The 25,392-nt window shown below is 34.5% G+C and overlaps 1 protein-coding gene across 1 annotated transcript in view; it reads right to left on the bottom strand.

Annotated features, from left to right (window-relative positions):
• The window catches only part of Malrd1 (MAM and LDL receptor class A domain containing 1), a 656,113-nt gene that overhangs the window by 471,588 nt on the left and 159,133 nt on the right, over nt 1–25,392 (bottom strand). Inside the window, exon 19 of the mRNA XM_077802928.1 lies at nt 4,207–4,294. Coding sequence (XP_077659054.1) covers nt 4,207–4,294 — 88 coding nt within the window. The remainder of the gene's footprint in view (nt 1–4,206; nt 4,295–25,392) is intronic.

Below are 25,392 nucleotides of genomic sequence, written 5' to 3'. Positions count from 1 at the left end.
AGGTCAAGGGTCAGGGGAAATCAAGAGATGTTGATCAAAATATACAAACTTTCAATTATATCACGAGTAATTTTCTGATGGCTGCAGTTAACAGTTATGTATTATATACTTGAAATTTGCTAAGAAAGTAGATCATGAATATGCACACAAAGTAACTATGCAAGGTGATAGGTATGGTTAATTATATTGATTGTGGTAATTGTTTCACATATGTCCATATGTAATAAAATATTACATTACACAACTTAAAAATACCCAATTTTGTGGATTCTACCTCAAGAAAGATGAAAAAAATTAACACTATCATCAAAGTATTGAAGTACACAATCTGTAATGAAGAATGATTTGAAAATTAAATTAGAAACAACTAGAAGATAGAGTATGCAAGAATGGACCTGGAAGAGCAAAGTGACAAGAAACTAAGTGGCATAAAAGCTCCTGGGGAAAGATTAATAAACGTTTATAGTTAGCTTCCCATTTAAGTCAATACTGTTTTAAGCAGGTCATGGCAGAGGTAATTGGGAAAAACAGGCAGATGTAGAAATATTTGGGGCTGTAGTCGGCAGGATTTGCAACTGGACAAGTGTAAGAGGAAAGGCAAAGATGATAGTGGAATTTCAGCTGGAATGGATAAAGAAGAGTGATGAGATTAAAAGTAACAAGGAGGCCGAGAAGGAAAGAGAGGTTGAATTTGAAGTAACAGATATAGATGGAATAATCACCTTTAGAGCCATTTCATATAAAATGATAATTATGAGTAACATAAAATGTGTACTTTGGAAATTAGGTAAGTGTTTGTGTTTTTATGCGTGTGTGTGTATAAGTGTGTGTGCTTTGGCTAACAAGGACAAATGCCATAGGTAATCAATTAATATTGAAAACAAATTGATGTCTATAAGTGAACAGACAAGCATAAGTCTCACCTCAGCTAACATAACATGATGCTATGAAAAAAGCCCATAAGCATCAAGAGCAATATTTTTATTGTATTTTTGTGTGGCATCTTATGGTGTGATGGCATCAAATTCCTTTCTAAAACCTGTGACTTCAATAGGCTTTGTGGTTTTAACCCCAAGTTTAATTTGTTATGAAGCCAACACCAAAACTACACAGTTTAGGTGGTATTAAAAGTTTCATATTTTTCTTCCAAAACTTGAACCAGAAAATTGGGACTAACAGTGTGTAACTGATATTTCACTTCTCTGTCTGTGCCTCTGGCAACACCTCCACCTCCACCTTGGAACTATCAGCCAAAGAACAGATTTCACAGGATAATTGGGGAATCAGCAGTTCCAGGGATGATTCATGTTGCATTGCTGAGTTCGTTTTTTCTCCTCTGCCTCCAAGGTCACAGTGATTCTCTCTAATCTCATACTGGGCGGGGATGTAGGAAAAGCCCTGGCCATTAAAATCAGAGGGAGCTTAGGTTATAATCCCATTCCTGCCCTTTACTGCATATTCTTATCTGGGTCACTTGTGCTCTCTAAGTTTCATTTTTTCAAAACTGTAAAATGCAAACTGTCAGCTGTTCCTTATAGGGTTAGTGCATTTGATGGGTAGTATATAATACTAGTGGTTGACATTTTGGTCTCAGGATATAGATACAGTGATCTGTGTCTTACATTACAGCTCGATACCATTTGGGAGGTTATCTCCTTCTCAGTTTTCTCCATAAAATGGGGAAGACTAAGACACCAATTGTATTCAGTGTTCAACATCTATTCATCTCTAATGAACCAGGCACTATTCTAGATTCTTATAATATAACAGGATTTTATGAGACAACACATGAATGGTTGATTGCATTATTATGCCCAGTTAGTAGCTCCCTCTCTTTATGAGGAATTTCTTTACCACCTTCCTGGGCTCCAGTAGCTGGAGATTACTTTCCTACCCCAATGTTAGACTCGACCAAATGGTTTTCTCTGGCAATGAAAATGGGCAGAAAAGATGTGTACCATGCCCATGGTACACATGAATGTAGTGTGCTTCATTTTCTTTTTCTACCCTCTGACAATAGAATATCCCAGGATAGGGATGTGGTCCTTTAGCTGTGGTCCCAGACTGACAAGATACAAGGAAAAAGGATACAGAGCTTAGAAGCATATATCATTGCTGTTATTATTCTAAGCCAAACCACATCCTTGAGAAAAAGAAAGAAATGTTTGTGGTTTTAATCTACAGAGATTTGGCTTTCAAAAATCTGACTGACACATAACATAATATCTTGCACACAAAAGTACTTAATACTTTAGCAATAAGTTAAAATTGAAAATGAAGGAATATAAAACACATCTCTGTAGCTACCTGTCCATCCAACAAATATTCATGGGTACTACCATATACCAGGTACTGTGTTAGCTACTGAAGATAAAACAATGAGCAGGTCCTGTGCCAGCTTTCATGCAACTAACATCAATCGAGCCGGGGTGGGGGGTGAGGAATTGAACTCTAAGCATGGCAGGTGTTGTGGAGGAAAAAAAACACAGAGAACAGACACAGAAAAAGTCAAAGAGATTATATAGATATAGTGTTCAGGGAAGGCTTTATTGAAGAAGAACTGTTGGGTAGAGATCAGAAGGAATTAAGGGAGAGAGTCAAGTGGACATCTAGAGGAAGCATATTCCAGGAAGAAGGGAGAAGCAGATGGAAAAGCCCTTACTATAAATTGCCTAGTGCTTCAGAACTCAGCAAGAGGCCTTTGCATTTATGAGAAATGAACTAGAGGCACACTGGTAGAAATTGATGTCATGAAGTCTGAGGGAGCGGGTCATTTATTCTAAGATATTAGCCGAAGTGTGATGTTTGCTCTGAATGAGAAAGTCATAAGAAGACTCTGGTGATAGAGGGATATGCTCTTATTTAAGTTTTAAAAAGCCCATTCAGCTTTCTGTTTTTAAAATAGAGTATCTGGTTCAAGGATTGAAGCAGAGACATCATTCAAAAAGCAACTGCAATAATCCATGGTAAATGAGGCTGGCTTGAACCAAGGAGTAATTAGTGAAAGTGAAGAGCTATAATGGGTTCTGGAGAGATCAGAGGCTAATGGCTTCCCAGGTTAGTTAATGTGGAATAGGCAACTAGAAATGAACTCATTTCCCAAGATAGGAAAGTATGAGAGTGGAAGAATATAGAGAACTAGTTCATCAGGTGTTTCCTTTCAGACGTTGAGTAGTGAGGGTAAACTTGGTCAATTTTCTCTGCTTGCTGGCCTTCTGAGGAATTGGCTTTCTGTGAGTTCTACATAAAGCATGACACAGAGGGGTGAAGGCAATCAATCCTGCCATAACACTAAGGTGGAGGGGAGGACCAGAGGAGCACCATGAGGACTGAAATGGATCCCTTGGCTATGCCTGGGGAGGGACTGTCCTCTCCTGCCCAGTGATGCTCAGGTGAGAGAAGGGGACTGAAGTTTTAGTTGTCATCAATTAAAAGTGCTGTTGGGTGCCAGCCTCTGTTCACTCCAGGGAGGAGTGTGTCTCCTGTAATGCCATTTAAGAGCTTCCCACTTGAGTTCCAGGGTCACCTCCAAGAATTTGACTTCCAGTCTTAACTGGATCCCTGTGCACTATCCAGAATGAGTTTCCCCCAATGTCGAGATTTCAAGCCTGTGCTATGTTTGTTTTAAGTTATTTTCCCTAGTTATCTTTGAGATGCTTATTAGACATCCAGACTGAGATGTTGAGTAGTAAATAAATATGGAGTTCAGAGGAAAGTTTGGGAATAGAGGTATAAATCTGGGAAACACATATTGTGTTTTTAATAGATATAAATCTATAAAATGGGGAAGATGAAATGTTGCCAACATTTAGAATATTTGAAGTGTAGCTCAGGAGTAAAATGTAACTGAAGGTAACTGAGAGATGAATGAATTCTCAAACACGATGTAATCATAAGGCAATCGGTTTGCTTATATTAACTCCTTGAAGATAAGGAAATTACATTGTAACTTCTGACATTTCTTCCTAGCATTTTGCAGGTGAGAGGACACAGACATAGCTGACTCAAAGAACTTTACATGTTTGCAGATTTTAAAAGAATTGCTAGCAAAGATTTACAACCATGTTTCCAGAGTTAATTATTTGAGGAACAATAGAAGTGAGGGCATTTTAGTATATTTTGAAAAAATGAAATATTGATTTTTTTGGCAGTTTCTCCAAGTAAATGTGTTTAGAAACATTCATATATAGAAATGTTCTCTCTTACCTGGGTAGAGGGTACAGTTCATGAATGATACATCATCAATTGCAATATCTCCAGTGAAGCCATCACCCACAGAAGCCTCCACCAAAATCTAAGAAAAATGTAAAAAGTTATTGATGTTGTATAGGAAATCACATTGTGGAAGTTCATACCTGAAAAGGAACTCAGAATTTACCCCCAAAAAATCCTCTTCTAAACCTTTAAAAACACACTCCACAATAGTTTCCAAAGTGGTCATCTTGCCTCTCCTTGGCTTCTTCCAGTAACTGGAAATATTATTTGAGGGCTCTTTAGAACCATGGAACACACTGTAATTCTGATGAATTTCAATTTTCTGACATTTCACTATTTCAGATTATTGCTACTTTCCTATCACTTTCAACCTTAGTTCTGGATTTGTCTTGTTTTCTTCTGAGCCTGTAAGTATTGAAAGGCAATTTATTGTTCCCTGTCCCCTCTTTTGCTTTTTTCCTATCAGTAGTTTATCTATTTCCAAGAGTCAATTTCCTCATCATTCTAGAAATCCAATGGCTCCCAGAGTTACATGCCAGAATATACATTTTCAAGGGATTTAAAATGTTTCTCACATGGACCTTATTCAGAAACACTTTATGAAATTGGGTAATCCTTATTAGATCTCCACTGGAGCCACATTAATCACAGTGAACTTGGATGACATTTGTGCTGTTACTGGAGCTGCCATTCCACAAAACTACAGTAAAATATGAAATATGGACAAACCACTATAGTATATGGCATATTGTGATTCAGGCTGAGATGTACTATAACAGTATTAATCATGATGAATTATTTTAATACTTATGCTAATGTGTTGCCTACTTACTAGGAATCTCTCCATAATTTTATGGTAAAGAACTTCTAGCAAACTCAAACTTTTAACATGTTCTTTTTTCCACTATTATATGAACATAAGTTTCCATTTTATTTTTCTTCACCAATGCTGTAAGTGGGGAGCTGAAATTATTTCATTTTCACAAATTCTATTATCCACCAAAAGTTATCACCTAAATCACCTAACAATGTTCTAGTCCAGGGAGAATTGTAAAAGGTCAAATTGTTGACCTTAAACCTCTTGCCACCTTGCCTCATCATTCAAGGCTTTCCTGAGGACTCTCAGGGTTTTCTCCTCTGATTTGTCATGAAGGATATTAATCAACTGGAGAAATGATGAAGCACTTAACTAGTGGGCAAATACAGTTAACCTGATATTGCCTGAGGAACATTTAATGGTGTTATGTATACAAGAATGTTCCTGCTGCCTTACAATGAATCATTCCAAATATAAAATGCATTTTTCTTTTCACCACTGTCCTGATTGAAAGAAATAATATAGGCAGACAGAAAAAAAAATAAAAGCAGGAAGAAAGCCCAGTACCAAATCACACAATTATTCTCAATAAACAGAAATCAGCCATCAAATTTTGGCAGAACATACTATAATTTTTTTTTGTTTTATACAAAAAGAATCTGTAAATGATTAGCAAAGAGGGCAAGGCACAAGAGAAGAAAAATTAATTACTAGTAATAAATTATTTGGATCAATATGCAGATATCCATCTGCAATACAACACAGAACATGTTAATAAACAGCTCAGAAGAATTGCCAATAAAAAGAACACATCTGTGTAAATAAGAATAAACAGAATGACTTGGCTACACTTCTTTATGACTCTTACTACTTTATTAATGAGAAGGGATTAAAAAACTGACAACACCCCAAATTCAATGGAAAAGTTCACTGTTATACATCTGTAAGCTAAATTTAGTGAGAGATATCCATTTTAGTGTGTGGGCTCAAATGTTCTCCTTCTATAGTCAACAAATTGAAGAATTGGCCATTTATGAAATTTCAGCAAAAAAAATATATCTGTAACCCAGAGCAGGCTTTGCATAAGCTTATTTCTGTATTAGTTTTCTTCACATTGTATGAGAAACTTGTTGTTGCTTTTATCAACATTCATTTCCAGTGGGAAAACAGAAGCAATCCCAGAGAGAAGAGAGTGGGTCTCACTCTGACATACAAGTTAATCATAGTTTTTACCAAAACGTCTTCAATATGCTAATCCCCTAAGTGTTAGGATTTTTGAGAGTTAATGGACAACAGGTTCAAGTTGAGATGCTAAAAATGTCAAACTGTATGTCTAATTTGCAGTCTCTGTCTCTTTTGAATATTAACTCAGAAATTCATTACAATAAAAAAGCCTTTTGGTAACAGATCATATCTCAAGAACAAATTTTTAAACCTTGAGGTTTAACTCTATTTTGCCCTATTTTAATTCAAGCTTATAAAAAGGCTTTGTAAATTATGTGATGGATCTAGTCTCAAGAAAATGCTCAATAAAGAAAATAAGTCCAAGTGTCTCTATTCTGTAAAATTCACTTTCATCTCTGGTGTTGGTCCCAGAAAGAAAGGAAGCATAATAAAATACAAACATTAAGCATTGAATGCAAGATAGTATTGCCACTCTAGAAATTAGGGAAGCTAAATTTTGCTTAAGTACCATTAGTATATTATTGAATGACTTAAAGGGCAATTGAAACACCACTTTAGTCTAAGTGGCCTGCCTTATCTGTAGAGACCAATTCTACCTACATCAGAACTATCACTGGTTTGGACATTTTTTGAAGTTGACTAACTCTTCTAAATTGTTCTTTTCATGAGCTGCTAAATGCATCAAATAAAGATGGATTGGTATTGTCATCTACATGGAGACATTTAGCCTCAAACATTAATAAGGCTCTAGGGATTTTTCTCAAGTAATCACCCTATATATTTAGGAAACTGAATTATTGACCCTAAATTTTAAATGACATGGAAAGTATTGTCATCAAACATATGCACACATGCATTCGTTTTAGGTTCTTTTAACTCCTAAGAAAAAATGGAAGTAATTCAACCTGCCACCCCATTTCCATTTAGCAAACGTATTTCAAAAATAATATTAAATTCCATTTTTATTATAATTTATCTTCAAAAGAATTAAAAAGAAAGAAATTATTGTTTAAAATTTGTAAAAAGCACATAGTCTATGTGAAGCAACTACAACTCCAGTGTGTTGTGATAGGAATCCAAAATGCTATAGGTACTTTGGAAACCGATCTGGATAGTTTCTTAACATTTAAACACATGCTTCCACGAGACCTGGCAATCTCGTATGTAGTTATTTGTTTGACCAAGAGAAACGGAGACATGTGTTTAAACAAAAAACAATTCACCGAGTTTACATAAGATGTATTTATAATCTCCAAACACTGAAAACTACCTATATACTTCTCAACTGTGTGAATAAACAAGTTACAAGGGAATACCACTCAGCAAGGAGGAGGTACAACTGAAGATACATGCAACAACAGGTGTGGATCTCAAAAGCACTGTACTAAGTGAAAGATGCCAGGCTCAAAAGGCTACATACTTTTATCAATTCATTTATCCGACATTCTAAAAGAGTTAGAACTATAGGGAGAAAAATCACTCTTATATTACCAGCAGCTGAGGGCAAAGGGGTTTGGGAAAATGAAGTGCATTAAATAAATGGGAGATTTGAGGGTAGGATGCTGTTTTGATTTTGATCTTAAAGGTCCTCCAAAGACCCTTATTCTAAAGGCTTAGTCATCAGTCTGTGGCACTATTGGGAGGTGGTAGAACCTTTAGAAGGTGAAGGTTAATGGAAGGAAGTTAGTCCTCTGTGCCTTTGGAGAGGACATCAGGACTTGTGTGTGTGTGTGTGTGTGTGTGTGTGTGTGTGTTTCTCTCTCCTCTCTCTCTCTGGCCACCATGAGATAAATAGTCTTCCTTGGCCATGAACTTGCACCACTATGATGTTACCACAGGCCCCAAAGCAAACAAACTAGGCCAAGTGACCAAGGACGGCAACCCCTGAAACTCTGAGCCAAATAAATACTCCTTCCTTTAGGTAGTTTATCTCATGCATTTTGTCACGGTGATGGAAAGTTCATTAAGACAGATGCAAATATACTCTGTCTTGGTTGTTTTGGTTGGTTACACAATCATGCTCACTTGAAATTTGTACAACTGCTCAGCTAAACCAGAGGAAATTTCCTGTTTTGGTATATCTACACAAGGGAATCTAGAATCAAGTTAGCTTCCCACTATATCATATAATATTTTGGCATCATATTGCAAATTATGTCAATAAACAAATAAAAATAATTTATTCTATATTTATTGCCATAAATCATCAACATCTCAACTATTACTTCTACATTTTTCTCAAGTGCTAATTTTGTGCATAATAATTTACAACTGGCATATGCTAACATTAAGCATCTCAATCTATTTTTCAATTCAGCTATAAAAAATCCTCCCTTGCTATACACTAATAAATCTCCAGAGAATATTTATAGTTTTCCTTTTACTTCTTAATGGTATCCACTTGTTTTTCATTTTGTTTTCCAATTAAGAATGCAGGGGAAAAATGAAAGGAATTATCATACCTCTCTTTTAGCCTGATTTTAAACCTGACTGAAAGATGATGTAATTAACTCATATAAACTCATTCAGACAACTATCCAATATTTTATTACATAACCTACAATCCTTGAGGACTCTTTAAAGTCAGCTTGGAGTCTCAAACTTTCCAGGCTAATACTTAGGAAAAGATTTGCTAAACTCAACATAAAAGGATTTTCAGTCATCTTTAGAATTGTTTATATAACCTTGAAATCATTCTCTATGAAAGAAAACTCGGATTCGGTCTGACAAATTTTATGTTTCTAACTCCACTCTGTTCATATTGTTTACATAAAACAGAATAGAATAATTGGAGCTTTTCAATTATTATACCAGATATGAAAAACTATTTATCATTAAATATGGGCCATAAAAGCTGGATTTACACTGAACAAAAAGCTAGACATGGAGATAGACAATAAAAAATACAATTGTGCTAGTAGTAGAGTTAAAATAACATTCTAAGACAGATAAGTAGACCAAGTACTGTATGAAGATCGTTTAAGAGGAAAAAAATTATGATGTATACCTTATCTGAGTTCTTATTTTAGGAGAATCATGACAAAAGTTTTGTCAATATTTTGGCATCATATTATATTCTTTCTTAGCTAATGTCTGGCTTTTTAACATCTGGCTTGCTAAGAACTTTTGATTCAGAAAAGAAAAAAAAATGAGTGTCTAGTTAGGCATTGTGCCAACTAAATTCTACAGTTTTTGAGAAGAAAAAAGTTCATGCCTGCCCTCTAGTATCTTACCACAGAGAAAAGAAAAAACTAAATGGTGACCTATGGCTTAGACAGAACTCACTGGAGTTCAGTTTAACACAAATGTGTTCTCAAGTCAAATGGGTTGCCAACGTTTTAAAAGAAGGCTTCTTCAAAGAAAGATGTTGCTTCTTGATTGCTGCAGTTCTCAGCAATCCCTATTACCCCCAAACCAATAAAACATGCTGATTTTCAGTTGACTGGAAGGCCAATGGTACAGAATAGAGGACACAGAGACTAACCCACATATAATTACAGTTATCTTATATTAGACAAAGGCATCAAAAACATACATTGGAGAAAAGATAGCCTCTTCAACAAATGGTGTTGGGAAAACTGGAAATCCATATGCACCAAAATGAAATTAAACCCCTATCTCTCACCATACACAAAACGCAACTCAAAGTGGATCAATGACCTAGGAATTAAACCAGAGACACTGTGCCTATTAGAAGAAAAATTAGGCCCAAATTTTCATCATAATGGATTAGGCCCCTATTTCCTTAATAAGACTCCTACAGCACAGGAATTAAAATTTAGAATCAATAAATGGGATGGATTCAAACTAAAAAGCTTCTCAGCAAAAGAAATAATCATATGAGGTGAATGGAGAGTCTACAATTTGGGAACAAATTTTTACCACACGCACACCAGATAGAGCACTAATCTATAGGATACATAAAGAACTCAAAAATCTTAACAAAAAAATAAATAAACCAATCAATACATGGGCCAAGAAACTAAACAGACACTTCTCAGAAGAAGATATACACTCAATCAACAAATATGTGAAAAAATGTTCAATATCTCTAGCAATTAGAGAAATGCAAATCAAAACTACCCTAAGAGTCACTCTAATCAAAATGGCAGCTATTAAGAATACAAATGACAATAAGTGTTGGGGAGTATATGAAGGAAAAGGCACACTCCTACATTACTGGTAAGACAGCAAATTGGTGCAGCTAGTATGGAAAGTAATGTGGAGATTCCTTGGAAAACTGGAAATGGAACCACCATTTGACCTAGCTTTCCCACTCCTCCATCTATACCCAAAGAATTTAAAAACAGCATACTGCAGGGACACAGCCACATCAATCTTTATAGCAGTACAATTCACAATAGCTAAACTGTGGAACCAACCTAGATGTCCTTCAGTAGATGAATGAATAAATAAAATGTCACACACACACACACACACACTAGAATATTATTCAGCATTAAAAAGAATAAAATCATGGCATTTGCAGGTAAATGGATGGAGTTAGAGAATATAATGCTAAGTGAAGTAAGCCAATCACAAAAATCCAATTGCCGAAAGTTTTCTTTGATTTAAGGATGCTGATTCATAATGTGGTGGTGGGGTGAGGGAAGGCATGGGAGGATTAGATGAACTCTAGATAGGGCAAAGGGGAGGGAGAGGAAGGGAGGGAGCATGGGGGTAGGAAAGACAGTGGATTGAGATAGACATCATTACCCTAAGTACATGTATGAAGACACGAATGGTGTGACTCTATGTACAACCAGAGATATGAGAAATTGTGCTCTATATGTGTAATATGAATTGTAATGCATTCTGCTGTTAAATATAACAAAATTAATTTTTTTAAAAAAAGTCAAGTGACCAGGTGTGGTGACATGTGTCTGTAATCCCATCAGCTGAGGAATCTGAGGCAGGCGATCAAAGCCAGTGTCAGCAATGGCTGAGCAACTCAGTGAGACCCTGTCTCTAAATAAAATACAAAATAGGGCTGGGGATGTGGCTCAGTGGTTGAATTCCCCTGCATTCAATCCCCTGTATCTCCCCACCCTCCCCCAAACCATCAACAGTTAAATATCAATTAGATGTACAAGAATAGACAAAAGTTAGTTGAGAATTTACTTTGTTATTATAGTTGCTATTGTTTTTTTCTGAAAATTTCTATCTCCAGTATATAACAATGTCTTTCCAGAACTTCCCTATAAGGGATCTTAAGGGCATAGATGTTGATCAATTTAAAACTAATTTGCTAGTCGGAAACTCTGCCAATTCACATGCTATTTTAAAGCATCCTCTGGAGATGGGTGCCATGTAACCTTTCTCAGATTTCTTCTGTTATTTGAATGAAGACAAATAATTGTTTCTCCCATCCTAAGAATTTAGATGGAACCTTTTTAATTGCAGGTTACAATGAAACATTTAATTGAAAACAGACTGTTTGATATTGGAGAGAAAAATGAAGTTTTAGAACAATCGATTAAAAAGTTCAGCGAGTTTGCTTTTGTTACTTAAAAAATGATAGAAGGTATAAGATTTCAGCCAAATATAATGTAGCAATGTCCAAACTATTGTCTCACAAAAGCCAAAATCAAATTCTCACTTGAGAAGGATTGTTCTAAAATTACTAAATATTTTCTTTTAATCAACAGACTAAACTTTTTATCTGTTTTTCTCATTTTTCTTAAATATTAAAGATAATATTTAAAGATAAGGGACTAGAACTCTAATATACTATTTAGTAGACAATAAGTTTTATAAAAATTATTTTGTGCCCCTCATTCTTCATTTGATAGAGGCATCTATCTATGCTTTCTGTGTTACCACTTAAAAAAACCTTTTAGATCTCTTAACATTGGAGTGGGTGCATCTCCAGAGGCTGAAGAAGGAGAACTGCAAGTTCAAAGCTACGCTGGTCAACTTGGCAAAACACTATATTAAAATAAAAATAAAGGGCTGGGGATGTACCTTAGTGAGTACTTGCCTAGCATGGATGAGACCCTGGGTACAAACTCCAGCACCACAAAATTTAAATAAATAATCCCTAAGAATAATTTGCATGTCTCTAGTCCAAAATCCTGTAATAGCCACCTATGAATTGTTGGGTATTGATAAATCCCATCAGAAGTTTCAGTTTAAATGTTAACAACTTCCTTCGGGAAGTCTTCTTTGACCTTTGCTCCTTTACAAACTCCTTTTGATTTTTAATTATGTAACTACTTGTTAATTTAAATGCTGTTCTCCTCCAGCAGACTCCAAGGGTAAGTTCCAAGGGGGTCACTGAGAAACATACAGCCCTGTATACAGTACCTACCATGGTGACCAGCAGGATGTAAGCACATGACTTATGTAGGTAGGAAGAACATGTTTTACATAGCGCACACTGATCAAATAAAGAATTAGTGCAAAATATGCTAATTCATCCTGGTTTTTCACACAACCATATAAACTTGACAAACTCTGCTTCCTTCTGCTTTTACGATTCTCCTATGTCTCCATCTTCCTTACACAAACTTGTGCCTGGATTCCAATTTAATTTCTACCTGTCTCTATAGATTTACTATGTTCTTCCTTCTTTTTTTCACACCTGAATTTACCTGTGTTTGCATTTCCACATCCTTCCCTTCCATCTTTGCCTATTTCTAAAGCATCATTTTCTATCTGGAATAATAATTTCATTTGTTAGAATTTAATGCAGATCAAAGCATATGTATGTGTGTGTGTGTATATATATATATATATATATTATTAGACATGATGTATACATGTATATTATTAGATATGATATAGAGAGGGTTTCAAATATTTTTAAAATCTATCATCTAAACAATGAATGAAGGCTCATAAGTTGGATTTTGAACCCAAAGTCCTTATTTTATATTGATGAAATGAGAGCTGGAAAATTTAAATAACTCTGCATAGGTTCCTAGAAAAAAAAATGCCTAAAATATTCAAAGAAGCATCAACTTCTTACCTGATTTTAAATATTTGAATGTTTTATTCAAATGTTTGCACCCTACTTTTTCTCTTTATGTTTACTAGACATTTCACTGATCCCATAGTAACTAATAGGAGATAAATGACAGGGGATGGTACACAAGTAGTACAAGACCCATTCAGGTAGCTCTTTGAATTTAGATAATTTTTAAATTTTGTCTAACATTGTAACATCTATTAAGTGTTTAACACCAATATTAGTAACATGTAACATCTATATTGGTCACATTTCTACTTTTTTAGGCACTTAATACTCATGCAATTATACTAAAAATTCCTATGATAATTGAGTATGTCCTATATACTAAATGTCCCAAAATTAGTATGTTTGCAATTCAGACTTTTAAAATATCATTGTAGTTAAAAATAATAGTAGTTTTTGAAACAAAATTTTTAATGACTTTGTGTTCTTTAAAAAGTTAATGAAGAGCATTTGAAGTGTATCTTTAAAGTATAGGTTGTCAAAATTCTTGTCTACTTAGTGATTGCTCTTAAAATTAAGAATCGTAATGCATTCCGCTGTCATGTATTTAAAAAAATAAAATCAATTAAAAAATTTTTACTCCCTTGAAATACAAGTCTGATTTTAAAATTCTTTCATATCACTTACATGTGGAAAGTAGTTGTTAGTCACCCTAAACCATTGATTCCCCTAGTGGCATTTCACGGTATTTTATCATTAACATTATGTGCACACTATAATGCAGCTTATGGGGGAAAATCCAGCTCATTCAAACCCATGATTTGACATGCATTCTTGCTGAGGTTAAGGCCAACATGTAAAAGAGACCTTACCATTTTACCAGACCACAAATTACAAGAATGCAACACAGGAATATCCATAAATTTGACAGATCCTTTAGTAGAGTAATTAAGCATACTTAGAAAAATAACAGATAATTTTTTTTCTTTTGTGCCAGAGATTAAATCCAGGGGTGCTTTACCACTGAGCCATATCCTAGCCATTTTATATAATTCATTTAGAGACAGGGTCTCGCTGAGTTGCTTAGGCCCTCACTAAATTGCTGAGGCTGCCTTTAAACTTGCCATCCTCTTGTCTCAGCCTCCCAAACTGGCATTACAGGTATGTGTTACCACACCCAGCTATAATGGATAATTTTAATTACAGAAATCTAGAGTTAATTGTACTTAGTATTTTACCTTGGGACTTCTTTATAACCCCATTTATACCTGAATATTTAAGAGAGTTTTACTGTTATAAAATTTTCTAATATAGTAAATGCTGAGAACATTTTTAATGAAAGAAAATCTTAATTATATTAAGCATCTTTAATTTCCTAAGCTTTTTTTCCTTTGTTTTTCTTCCCAGTTTGTGAAGATTTGTCAGCTAATACAACGAATTACTATTTTATATGAAAGTTCCTTTTCTATAGAAAAAACATTATTCATCTATTACATTTGCATGAAGAACTTTCTGGATCTTGAGGCTGTGAGATTGAATGCATTATCTAGACTGGCTGTGCAAATTAAATTTTCTTGCTTATATACTTGCACAACATTTTGCTAAAAATCTTTCACGATAATTTCACCAAATCAGGTGACAGCCTTTCTCCTTATACCCAACTGCATGATAGGATTCTTGATGTCAGTCAATGTCAAAAGAAAAAAGAAGAAAAAAAACACATTGATGCAGAGCCATGTCTTCATATCAAATTGAGAGAGAATATTCCTTCTTAACTGGTGAAATTGCTCACGAGCACTTTTTTCAAACTCATCAAGCCTATTTTTTTTACATATGAAAAAATAAAACATGTATTTCTGATGAATTAATATGTTGCACCCACTGAAAATAGAAATTGTTTATCAAAACATTTCTGAATCCTGCTCTGTCAGCTCAGCAGGACAGTCTGCCCCAATTTTGCTTGAGGAAAATATTCAAGCACTGTCACCTTGGTTTCATCTGACACAAAATAAGCCTGAATTCTCTTTTTTGTTCTCTTCCTCTTGTGTCCAGTCACTGCCCCAGGGTCCCATTTAAGAGGAGAAGTTAGTCTCAAGCAGTGCTTTAAATCAGAAATCCCTGTACAGTATTGGGTCAGAAATCCCAGATCAAACTGCACCTGGGTCTCTGTCTCTCTTGCCCAGGCTTTCCACAGCAGAAGAAATAAACTTGAGTGTCTCATGCCAGCCTGCTCACAGGGATGGTGCCTACATTTATTCACCTTGGACTTGATCTTTGGTGATGCAGGCAATTTCCCCCAAAATGGAATATAAATAAAAATGCAGGCATAGTTATATAAAATGAAAACACAATGATAGATATATCCAAACACTTATGCTAGCTGTTCATGAAATTATGCTTGTCAGGAAAGGAAATCTACTTGAACAAAATCAAGATTGGAAACATGTTTGGTAAGATGATAGAGAGGAGGGAAGGAGATGTGGAATATTCTGAAGAAATAGTATCAGTGAGCTAATGCAGCTACCTTCCAGTAGAAAGGGATAGCATTTCAATGTCCCCTCTTTTGTACTGAACTAAAAACAGATAAAATCTTCACCAGTAACAAAAGCTTTCATTAAGAGTATAAAACTCCATGATTTATTATAGTCAGCTGTCTTCTATTAACTACATTTAAGTTGACATCTTTTTAATGTAATTTAAGGAGAGAATATAGTCTTCTGGCTGTTACTTAGGAGATAAGGTAGAATGAATTGCCACATTTCCAATTCATCTCAACATATTTTCAAAATACATTCAAACATAATAACTATGTCACCTAATTTAGACACCATTTAATCAATATTTCCCAAATATTTTACCCTTAAAATTACTAAGGGCTATTGTTAAAAATGCAAACTCTTAGTGTTCTCCTCTGTAGTTCCTGATATGGTTCATGTAAGATAGAGATTGAGAACCTGTATTTTTCAAAAGATTCCGTGTTATTGTAATAATTAGAAAATTATGAGAACCACTAATTTAACCTAAACCTGTATTTCAAAGGATAAAGTATGTAAAGAAATGTAGAGTCTTTTGCTTTATAACTGAGGCATTTATATATACATATATGTGTAATACACACAAATAAATGCCCTAGAAATATAAATTATTCTGCCTGACAACTGAGATGAGAGAGAATATATCAGTGCCTGCTAAACCACATTTCTGTCTATTCAACCATGCTACCTGGAGAATATTCATTATGCATAGATTTATCTATTTATGCTCCAAAGGAAATCTGTACTCTTTTCATATACTCTTGAGGACTGCTAGTTGTGCCTTCTAGCCTCTTGTATACCAAATAAAGCCTTGATCGAAAATTAATTTCTATTGTGATGAGTTCCCATTGGTTTCTGCTCCCTGAGAATCTATTCTGTTTTCTCTTGTTCTCCACATTACCTATGCTATAAATAAAAATAATGCTGCATCTCGCAGCAAACTCTCCATCTTTAAGGAATCTAAGACTCTTTCAATAAGAATATTTTGATGTTAAAACAAAATTAGAATGAGCAAAATCTAGAAGTCACTTAGTATACATTTATTTATACCTGTTTTTCCTCCCTAGATTTTAACAGGTTGGCTCAGACAATGCTGCCAGCTCACTGAAATCATGAGTTACCACAATGTAACTTAAAGTCAGCTAAAATACCATTTCACTGCTCTTCTCCTGATGGTCTTGGTTCACTGCTCCCTGTGGGAGATGCAGAGAAGCAACCAACTGACAGGAACAGCTGTATAGTCACCATTGATATCTGCAGGAGGTCGGTTCCAGGACCCTTCAGGATACCAAATTTGTAGATGTTCAAGTGTCTTGTACAAAATGGCACCATATGTGCCTAAGACCTGGGCACATCCTCCCATATTCTTAAAATCATCTCTAGATTACTTATAATACCAAATAGAATGTGTTATGGTTTAGATGTCAGGTGTCCCCCAAAGATCATATGTGAGATAATGCAAGAAACTTACGCAGCACTAAAAAATGACAAAATCATGGAATTTGCAGGGAAATGGATGGCACTAGAGCAGATTATGCTTAGTGAAGCTAGCCAATCCCTAAAAAACAAATACCAAATGTCTTCTTTGATATAATGAGAGCAACTATGAACAGAGTAGGGAGGAAGAGCAGGAAGAAAAGATTAACTTTAAACAGAGACATGAGATGGGAGGGAAAGGGAGAGAAAAGGGAAATTGCATGGAAATGAAGGGAGACCCTCATTGCTATACAAAATTACATATAAGAGGTTGTGAGTGGAATGGGAAAATAAACAAGGAGAGAAATGAATTACAGTAGATGGGGTAGAGAGAGAAGATGGGAGGGAAGGGGAGGGGGGATAGTAGGGGATAGGAAGGGTAGCAGAATACAACAATTACTAATAGGGCATTATGTAAAATTGTGGATGTGTAACCGACATGAGTCTGCAATCTGTATTTGGGGTAAAATTGGGAGTTCATAACCCACTTCAATCTAATGTATGTAATATGATATGTCAAGAGCTTTGTAATGTTGTGAACAACCAATAAAAAAAGGAAAAAAATAAAGGTGAAAATAATTGGATTATGAGAGTTTTAATCCAATCATTGCATTAATTCCCTGATAGGGACCAACTTGGGTGATGACTGTAGGCAGGCAGGGTGTGGCTAGAGGAGGATCACTGGGGGCATGTCTTTGGGGTATATATATTTTGTCCATGGGTAGGGGAGTCTTTCTCTCTCTGCTTCTTGGTACCATGTCCTGAGCCACTTTCCTCTGCCACAGTCTTCTGCCACAATGCTCTTCCTCACCAAAGCCCCTAGGAATGGAGGCTGGCCATCTATGGACTGAGACCTCTGAGACCATGGGCCTCTTCAAAATTATTCTTGTCAGGTCTTTTGGCTATGCCAGCAAAATGGCCAACTAAAACACAATGCAAATGTTACATAAGTAGTAATGCTGTATTGTTTAGAAAACAATGACAAACAATCTGTACATGATTAATATACACGCAGTATTTTTTGAATATTTAAAATTAGTATTTGGTTAAATCCTCAGGTGTAGAAAACTCCAATAAAGAGGGCCAACTATACTTGCTTTAAACTCACACTCAAACTTGGAATGTTTTCAGATGTGTTAAAGAGACCATGATACAGGGTGATTAGTCTACATTCTATCTAGCAAATTATCAAAGTCAATCTGAAATCTTATTATATGTATATGAAACAGCTTGGCTTTTGAATTGTTGGCTATCATGTGTGCTTGCTCTGTAGAAAATGCAACTGGCAATGGCCATTTAAAAAATCACTGGTCCTAGAGTTCTCCCAATTTTGAATCACAATGAAATCAAAGCTGAACTTGTCATTAATCTCTTTAAAATTTTTTTTTCACATAAAATTATATAAGCATGCCAGGAAAGGTAAGAAAGCCTGGGAGAGAATCCAGTTGAGGAGTAAAAATAGTAAAACGTGTATGTAAACAGCACAATGTGACACAATGGCGTGTCACCTAACATGTTTTAAAGCATGGATAAAAAGTTCTTTCTTAGAAAACCAGATACTAGTTCAGGACACATTTTTAGTTATGAGAATGAAAAGTCACACTATACAGATTATTAAAGAGTTCCTTTTGACTAATTTTAAGGATAGGACATTCAATTTCATAAAATTCACTAGAATCTTGGAGTTCAAAATCATTTCCTTTCCTAAATCCTCACATTCAGACCCTTTTGTGTATCCAGCCTGGTGTTAATGCCTTCTTTCCCAGACTTGTCTATTAAGCCATTGAAAACAAGTATTTTGCTTTCAACCTCATCAGAGAAAACATTACCCCACTCCCAGCTTCCCATAGAGACAGACTCAAGCTTGTTTTTTTTATATATATTTCTATAGCCAGATGATCAGGAAGAACTGGTAAAATTCCCACTACGCCTTTCAGTTAATAATCAGTGTGTTCTGCCTCTCGGGTAAGAGAGAAAAGACTTGAGGGTATTGGTAGTCTCATCACACAGCCATTTAAGCAAACCTAAACAAATATCAATGCTTAGAAATTCTCAAATGTTATGTTCACATTGCTAACTAGTAACTCTGTGAGGCAGCATGTACAGGGACAAGAACAAAGAACCCTCTGAGGATGACATATACAATCCAAGGTCAACCGCAACAGCAAACCTCCTTCCATTAGGATACTGAAAGAATATAATGATCTCATGGAATCCATGGCTGGTTGCAAAAAACAGGCATCAGAAAGCTTGAAAGCAAAAAGATATTTCTTGTTAAATTGTAAACCTTGTGAAATAAAGTTGGTGTTTTGCTTTGTTTTATTTTTTAATTGGCACAGTCATACCAATTTGCTGGGCTGCTTTTACTGACAGATCTGAGTAATGGTGACAGAGACTCTCTGGCTCATGAAGCCTAAAACATTTACCTCCTAGCTCTTCACAAGAGAAGTGTGCATTCATCTATACGAATTAAAAATCTCTTTGCTGTCACAATCAATAACCCAATAACCTTTCACAATCTTTAATTTTTAAGTAAATAATTTAAAACTATAAAAATGTTTTAACGGATCACTTACTATTGAGTAATCAGACTAAATTGTTTTAAATCTGCCTTTTGAAAAACTGCATTTACTTTCTCAAAGATTTTCCAATCGCCAAAGCAAAGAGCTTTGTGCATGACTCAGTCCATGTTAAATAAATATGTTAGTAATTGTGATAGATTCTCTCAGTTTTGAAAGAATCTTAGCTAAACTTTCAAAATACAATATATATTTTAGTAATAGAGTTTTAGGCAAGATCTTCTCTTAGGGAAAGCTTATGAAAAAGGAAAAGCATATTTGTAACAACAAGAGTTTTAAATATTGTGAAGTTACATCTTAATCTTCAAAGACAAGATTTCTACATATTGACCTTTCTTTTTATGTACCTTGATGGTTTTATAGGTTTGGGATATATAAATGGAATATAAAAATATGTTCCCTAATGGGAGGCAAAATACTGAAAGGAGGTATTTTATCTAAGAATTTAGTTCAGGAAAAGAGAGAAGCAGAGAAATGAAACAGGGTAGGAAGGAGAGAGGAAAGAAGGAAAGAAGGAGGAAAAAAAGAGTGCTTTAGAAAGAGTGCTTTTAACAGACCATCTGAGGAGTCCTAGGAAATCACTTAAGAATTCTGCTCTTGACCATAACATTGAGACACTTCTTGATCTGGCTCATATTTTATGAATCTCATATTGACATTCTGGAACTACTCAGTGCCCCTGCCCATGCCCCTCCCCCCCACACACACAGCAGGCTGCTTCTCCTCTGTGCACATTTGCACAATTCTCTACATCTCTAGGGATACCGGGCCCCAGCCCCAACAGAGACAATTTCTACCCAAACTTTAATTAATCTGACAAACTTTCCTATGTGCATATATGAATATACCACAGTGAATCTCCAAATGTACAACCAGAAGAATGAGGTCCCAATTAGAATAAGATATACTCTATGTTTGTAAAAATATGTGAAAATATACTTTACTGTCATGGATATCTAAAAAAACAAATACAAAATTATAAAAATTAACAATATATTCTTTCACTCTTGATAGAAAAAAAGGATGTGTATCATACAACACCTCCTCTTTGTCACCAGTATCATGCTGAGTCTGATGTAACTCCCTTCATACTGCAGTTATTTTCATGATGTCTCTGTCTCACCATGTCCCTCAAAGATACACACTCCTTGAAGACAATGATGATCTGCTATTTGTGTTCGTATCACCACCAAGGAGCATAGAGCCTGGGGCATAGAGTCAATTGTTCATGAGCAAATGATCATGTCTATATCAATAGACATAAACTAATACTTATTTTATAAAATAGTTTCCCTTTGAACTAAGTAACTTTTTTTTTTTTTTGGTGGGTCAGTACCCAGGATTCAAATCAGGGGCATTCGACCACTGAGTCACATCCCCAGCCCTATTTTGTATTTTACTAGAGACAGTGTCTCACTGAGTTGCTTAGCACCTTGCTAACTTGCCGAGGCTGGTTTTGAACTAGAAATCCTTCTTCCTCTGTCTTCTGAGCTGATGGGATTACAGGCGAGCACTACCCTGCCCCGCCTCTAAGTAACTGTTTATAAGGGAGATTATGAGGCAAAAAAATCATTTGACTTTTTATGTTCCATTTCTTTTAGGGAGCTAATTCATTGTTTACTTTTGGTAACTCCAAAAATATTTTCTGATACCAACAAGAGAGACAGCGGAATTAATGATTATCTCTAAAATATATAAGAGTTGAGCTGTTGCTACCAGTAAAATTTAAATGATTTGAATGGTAATTAAAAAACCAAACTGTGCCATTTGTGTACAATGTGTCAAAATGCATTCTACTGACATGTAGAACTAATTAGAACAAATTAAAAAATTTAAAACGATAAAAAAAACAAAACAGCCTGATCTCAAATGCATTCTAGGGGCTCAAAAATAATTGGAATTCATGGAAGCTTATACCTAAAAGTGAAGAAAGCTTTTTAAAGGTAATGAAAGTAACTTACAACATCCAAGAATAATTATAGAGTTCAATCAATTGTGAATTTAAAAAATGGGATTTATAGAATTTTATAATTAGAAAGAAGTTATAGATAATTTCATTATTGTAATGAAGAATCAGGTCATCAGAAGTTTAAGTGACATTTTTAAGGTCATTAGATTCCTTAGTGGAAAAATTTAACTTCAGAAGTCAGGTATTCTAATTCCAGACTTGATGTTATTTTCATTTTATCATATTGTTTGCCAGGATTCTTTAAAAAAAAAAAAAGGTAAGAAATTAATCTATTTCACATGTAGAACATCAAATGTGAAACTCCTCCATAACATCATAACTAACACATGTATGTATGAAAAAGAAATCTACATATTAAAAGTATCTCAAAACAGTGGAATATAACTAATAGCTTCATGTAAAGAAAAACCTCTTACAAGGGCAATCCCCGAAAACTAAGAAATAAATTGAAAACACAAGACAAATTCTGCATGAACATGATACAATATAAACTAATTCATTTTATCCCAATGCTTCAGGTTCAAACAAATTGACTTCAGAGTTATTTTTTCATTACATTACACTATCGTTCACACTGATATGAAATCAATTTTTCATCTTAACACATGCCAGAAATATAAAGGGTTGCTGTGTCAGAAATCAGTAGAAAGAATATCTGTTTCCAAGTAATTTTTAAAGATTATTTAAGCTTTTTTAAAAACAAGATTATTAAAACTATTTCAAGATTTAATTGAAATCTTATTTAAATGCAAGGATTCTTTCTCATCCTAGTAATGGGAATCGAGGGAATATAGGGAGTGTCTTAAGGATCACAAACTAGTAGATACTATGGATACTATCTACAAAAAGTGTCAGGGGACAAGATGGCTATCTGAACAATGTATTCTACCTTCAGAACACTGGACAGGCAAGAGAAACAAGGGTGGAAGTCAGATTCCATTACTGAGCACTGTCACCACTGAATTTTCTAATGCCTCCATATGCTTGTTTATGTGCTTTCAACTTTAACTGATACTGCAGAGGCTATTTTTAGGCAGTTACAAACTAAACTCTAACATTAAATCAAAAAAAAATTTAAAAAACACATGTATTTACAACAAAACATTTCAACTGACTCCTGCCTGGATAAACATCCTATTTTACCCTCAACAAAAAGGCACATATGTCTGTCACTTTGGCTTAGTTTGTATCCAAGAGAACTTTTATTTTAAAGGCAGTGTAGGTCTTAATAAAGAAATTAAACTCTGAAATCACAGTGAAATTCTTAATAACCTAGTTCTACTATTCATTGCTTTCAAAATTTTTATTTTGTCTTAACTTGAAACTTAAAGATGCAAAACTACTATACTGTTTTTTTTTTTTTAAAAAAAAAATCATTCTGGCTATTCTAGGACCTTAGCATTTCCTCCAAAATTTCAGAATAAGCTTTGTAATTTGTCTAAAAAATCTTATAAAGTCTGACTGGGATTGTGCTGAATCTACAGATCAATTTGGGGAGAATTATCATCCAATAAGCATTAAGTCATAACCATAAACTTGGTATTTATTTCCATTTATTTGGGTTTCCTTCTATTGTTTGAAAGACTTTGTTTAATACAATCAATCACTGAATACATCTGGGCCTGGAATTTTCCTTTGTGAAGTTTTAAGTAGCAAATTAAGTGTCTTCAATGAATACAGGATTCTTTGAGTTTTCTATTTCTTTCTACATCAGTTTTGGTAACTTGTATTCATTTCATCTAAGTTATCCAATTTATGCACATAAAATTCTTCATAATACTCCATTATCATGTCTTAAATTTCTGTCGACTTTGTTATGATGCCCCTATAACAACTGTTATACTATTGTTCACACTATTATCACACCTGTGCTTTAAATTTTTTTCTTATATGATGAGAAAGAACAGGCAGCACAAAGAAGCTACAATAAGGGAAGAAGTGCATTTCTTTGTTTCCAAGATGCATGCACAGAGATAGAGGAAATGGTTTCTATCTCCTTGATAATTTAGAAAAGGGGCACAGATCACATCCATTTTATTCTCCTTCAGAGACAAACTTCAATTTTAAATTTTCAACCAATAATATTTATTACATTGCATTTATTATCATTGCATATTTATCATTACTGTTTTAATGCTAACATTTGAATCATTATTATTGTGGATCTTGGCTAATTATTTCATATGAATGAACATATATAACCTTCATGAAAGCTTTACAAGGTGGGCACTATTATTATATTTAATTATAGATGAAGAATTTGCAGCACAGGGAAGATAAATAATTTTCCCAAGGCTGCACAGCTAATAAATGACAGAGCTAGGATTTGAATACAAGATAATTTTATCCCAAAGTCTATAATGCAACCTGTTCAAAAACTTAAATTCATACTATAAGGCTTAAAAAGTTAAACATATCATACCAAAAATACAATAATATTAGCTAAAATTCAGTTAATATTATATATTTAAAATGTAAAATAAAATGTAACATGGCATTGCAATTTGTAAAGAATACTACTATTAATTATTGTTCTTATTTTCATGGTTGTTTTTCATTTTCCCCTTGTGGGGAAAATGAAAATTCCCTTGTGGAATATTTTGGCAAGAATGTTCTGTAGTGCAGGCTTTCTTAATGTAAATTCTTTTAGCTTTTGTTTATCATGGGAGGTTTTTATTTAATCAAATTTGATGAAATAAATTTAATTTTGCTGGATATAAAATTCTTGGTTGGCATCCATTATCTTTTAGAGCTTGGTATATGTTGTTCTACGATCTCCTGGCTTTGAGAATCTGGGTTGAAAAATCTACTGAGATCCAAGTTGGTCTTCCCTTATAGGTAATCTTATTTTTCTCTCTGTGGCCTTTAAAATTCTATCCTTATTCTGTATGCTACGCGTTTTCATTATAATGTGTCTTGATATAGATCTGTTGTGATTTTTTACATTTGGAGTCCTGAAAGCCTCATGCATTTGATTTTCCAATTCATTCTTCATGCTTGGGGAATTTTCTGATATTATTTCATTGAAGAGATTGTGCAATCCTTTTGTTTCAATAAATCTTAAATTTGGTCTTTTGATGGTATCCCATAATTCTTGGATATTCTGTTCTTGGTTTCTTACCATCTTCACTGTGAAGTCAATTTTATTTTCAAGATTATATATTTTGTCTTCATTGTCTGAGGTTCTGTTTTCCAAGGGGTCTAGTCTGTTGCTGATACTATCTATTGAGTTTTTAATTGGCTTATTGTTTCTTTGATTTCAAGGAGTTCTTTTTTTTCAATATCTCTCTTTGTTGAAGTAATCTCTTGGAATCTGAATTTGTTCTCTTATCTATTCCTTGAAGTCATTGATTTTTGCCTGTATCTGCTCACTTAGGTCATTCTTTAATTTCCAAATAATTTTAATTATGTATATTCTGAATTCCTCTGATGTTTCACCTACTTCACTATCAATGAATTCTCTTGTAGCTTCTTTGTTTATTTAGGGCACTTTCCTCCCTTGTTTTTTCATGATGTCTATGTGTCTTCCTCTTCTGCAGTGTGGATCTGAGGTATGACAGCTTCTGCCCTATTGTTTTATAGTGTCCCTATAGATTACCAATACCTCATTTTTAAGGGAGATCAATATTATAGCACTCAATGTACCCCACATGCAACCATATATCACTTAGCTTCTATTTTTACATTTATGGATTTGTCAC

The sequence above is a fragment of the Urocitellus parryii genome, chromosome 9 (genome assembly GCF_045843805.1).
Source record: "Urocitellus parryii isolate mUroPar1 chromosome 9, mUroPar1.hap1, whole genome shotgun sequence".
Taxonomy (NCBI): Eukaryota; Metazoa; Chordata; class Mammalia; order Rodentia; family Sciuridae; genus Urocitellus; species Urocitellus parryii.
Note: the sequence above shows the minus strand (reverse complement) of the source record. Positions and strands in the feature narration are given on the sequence as shown.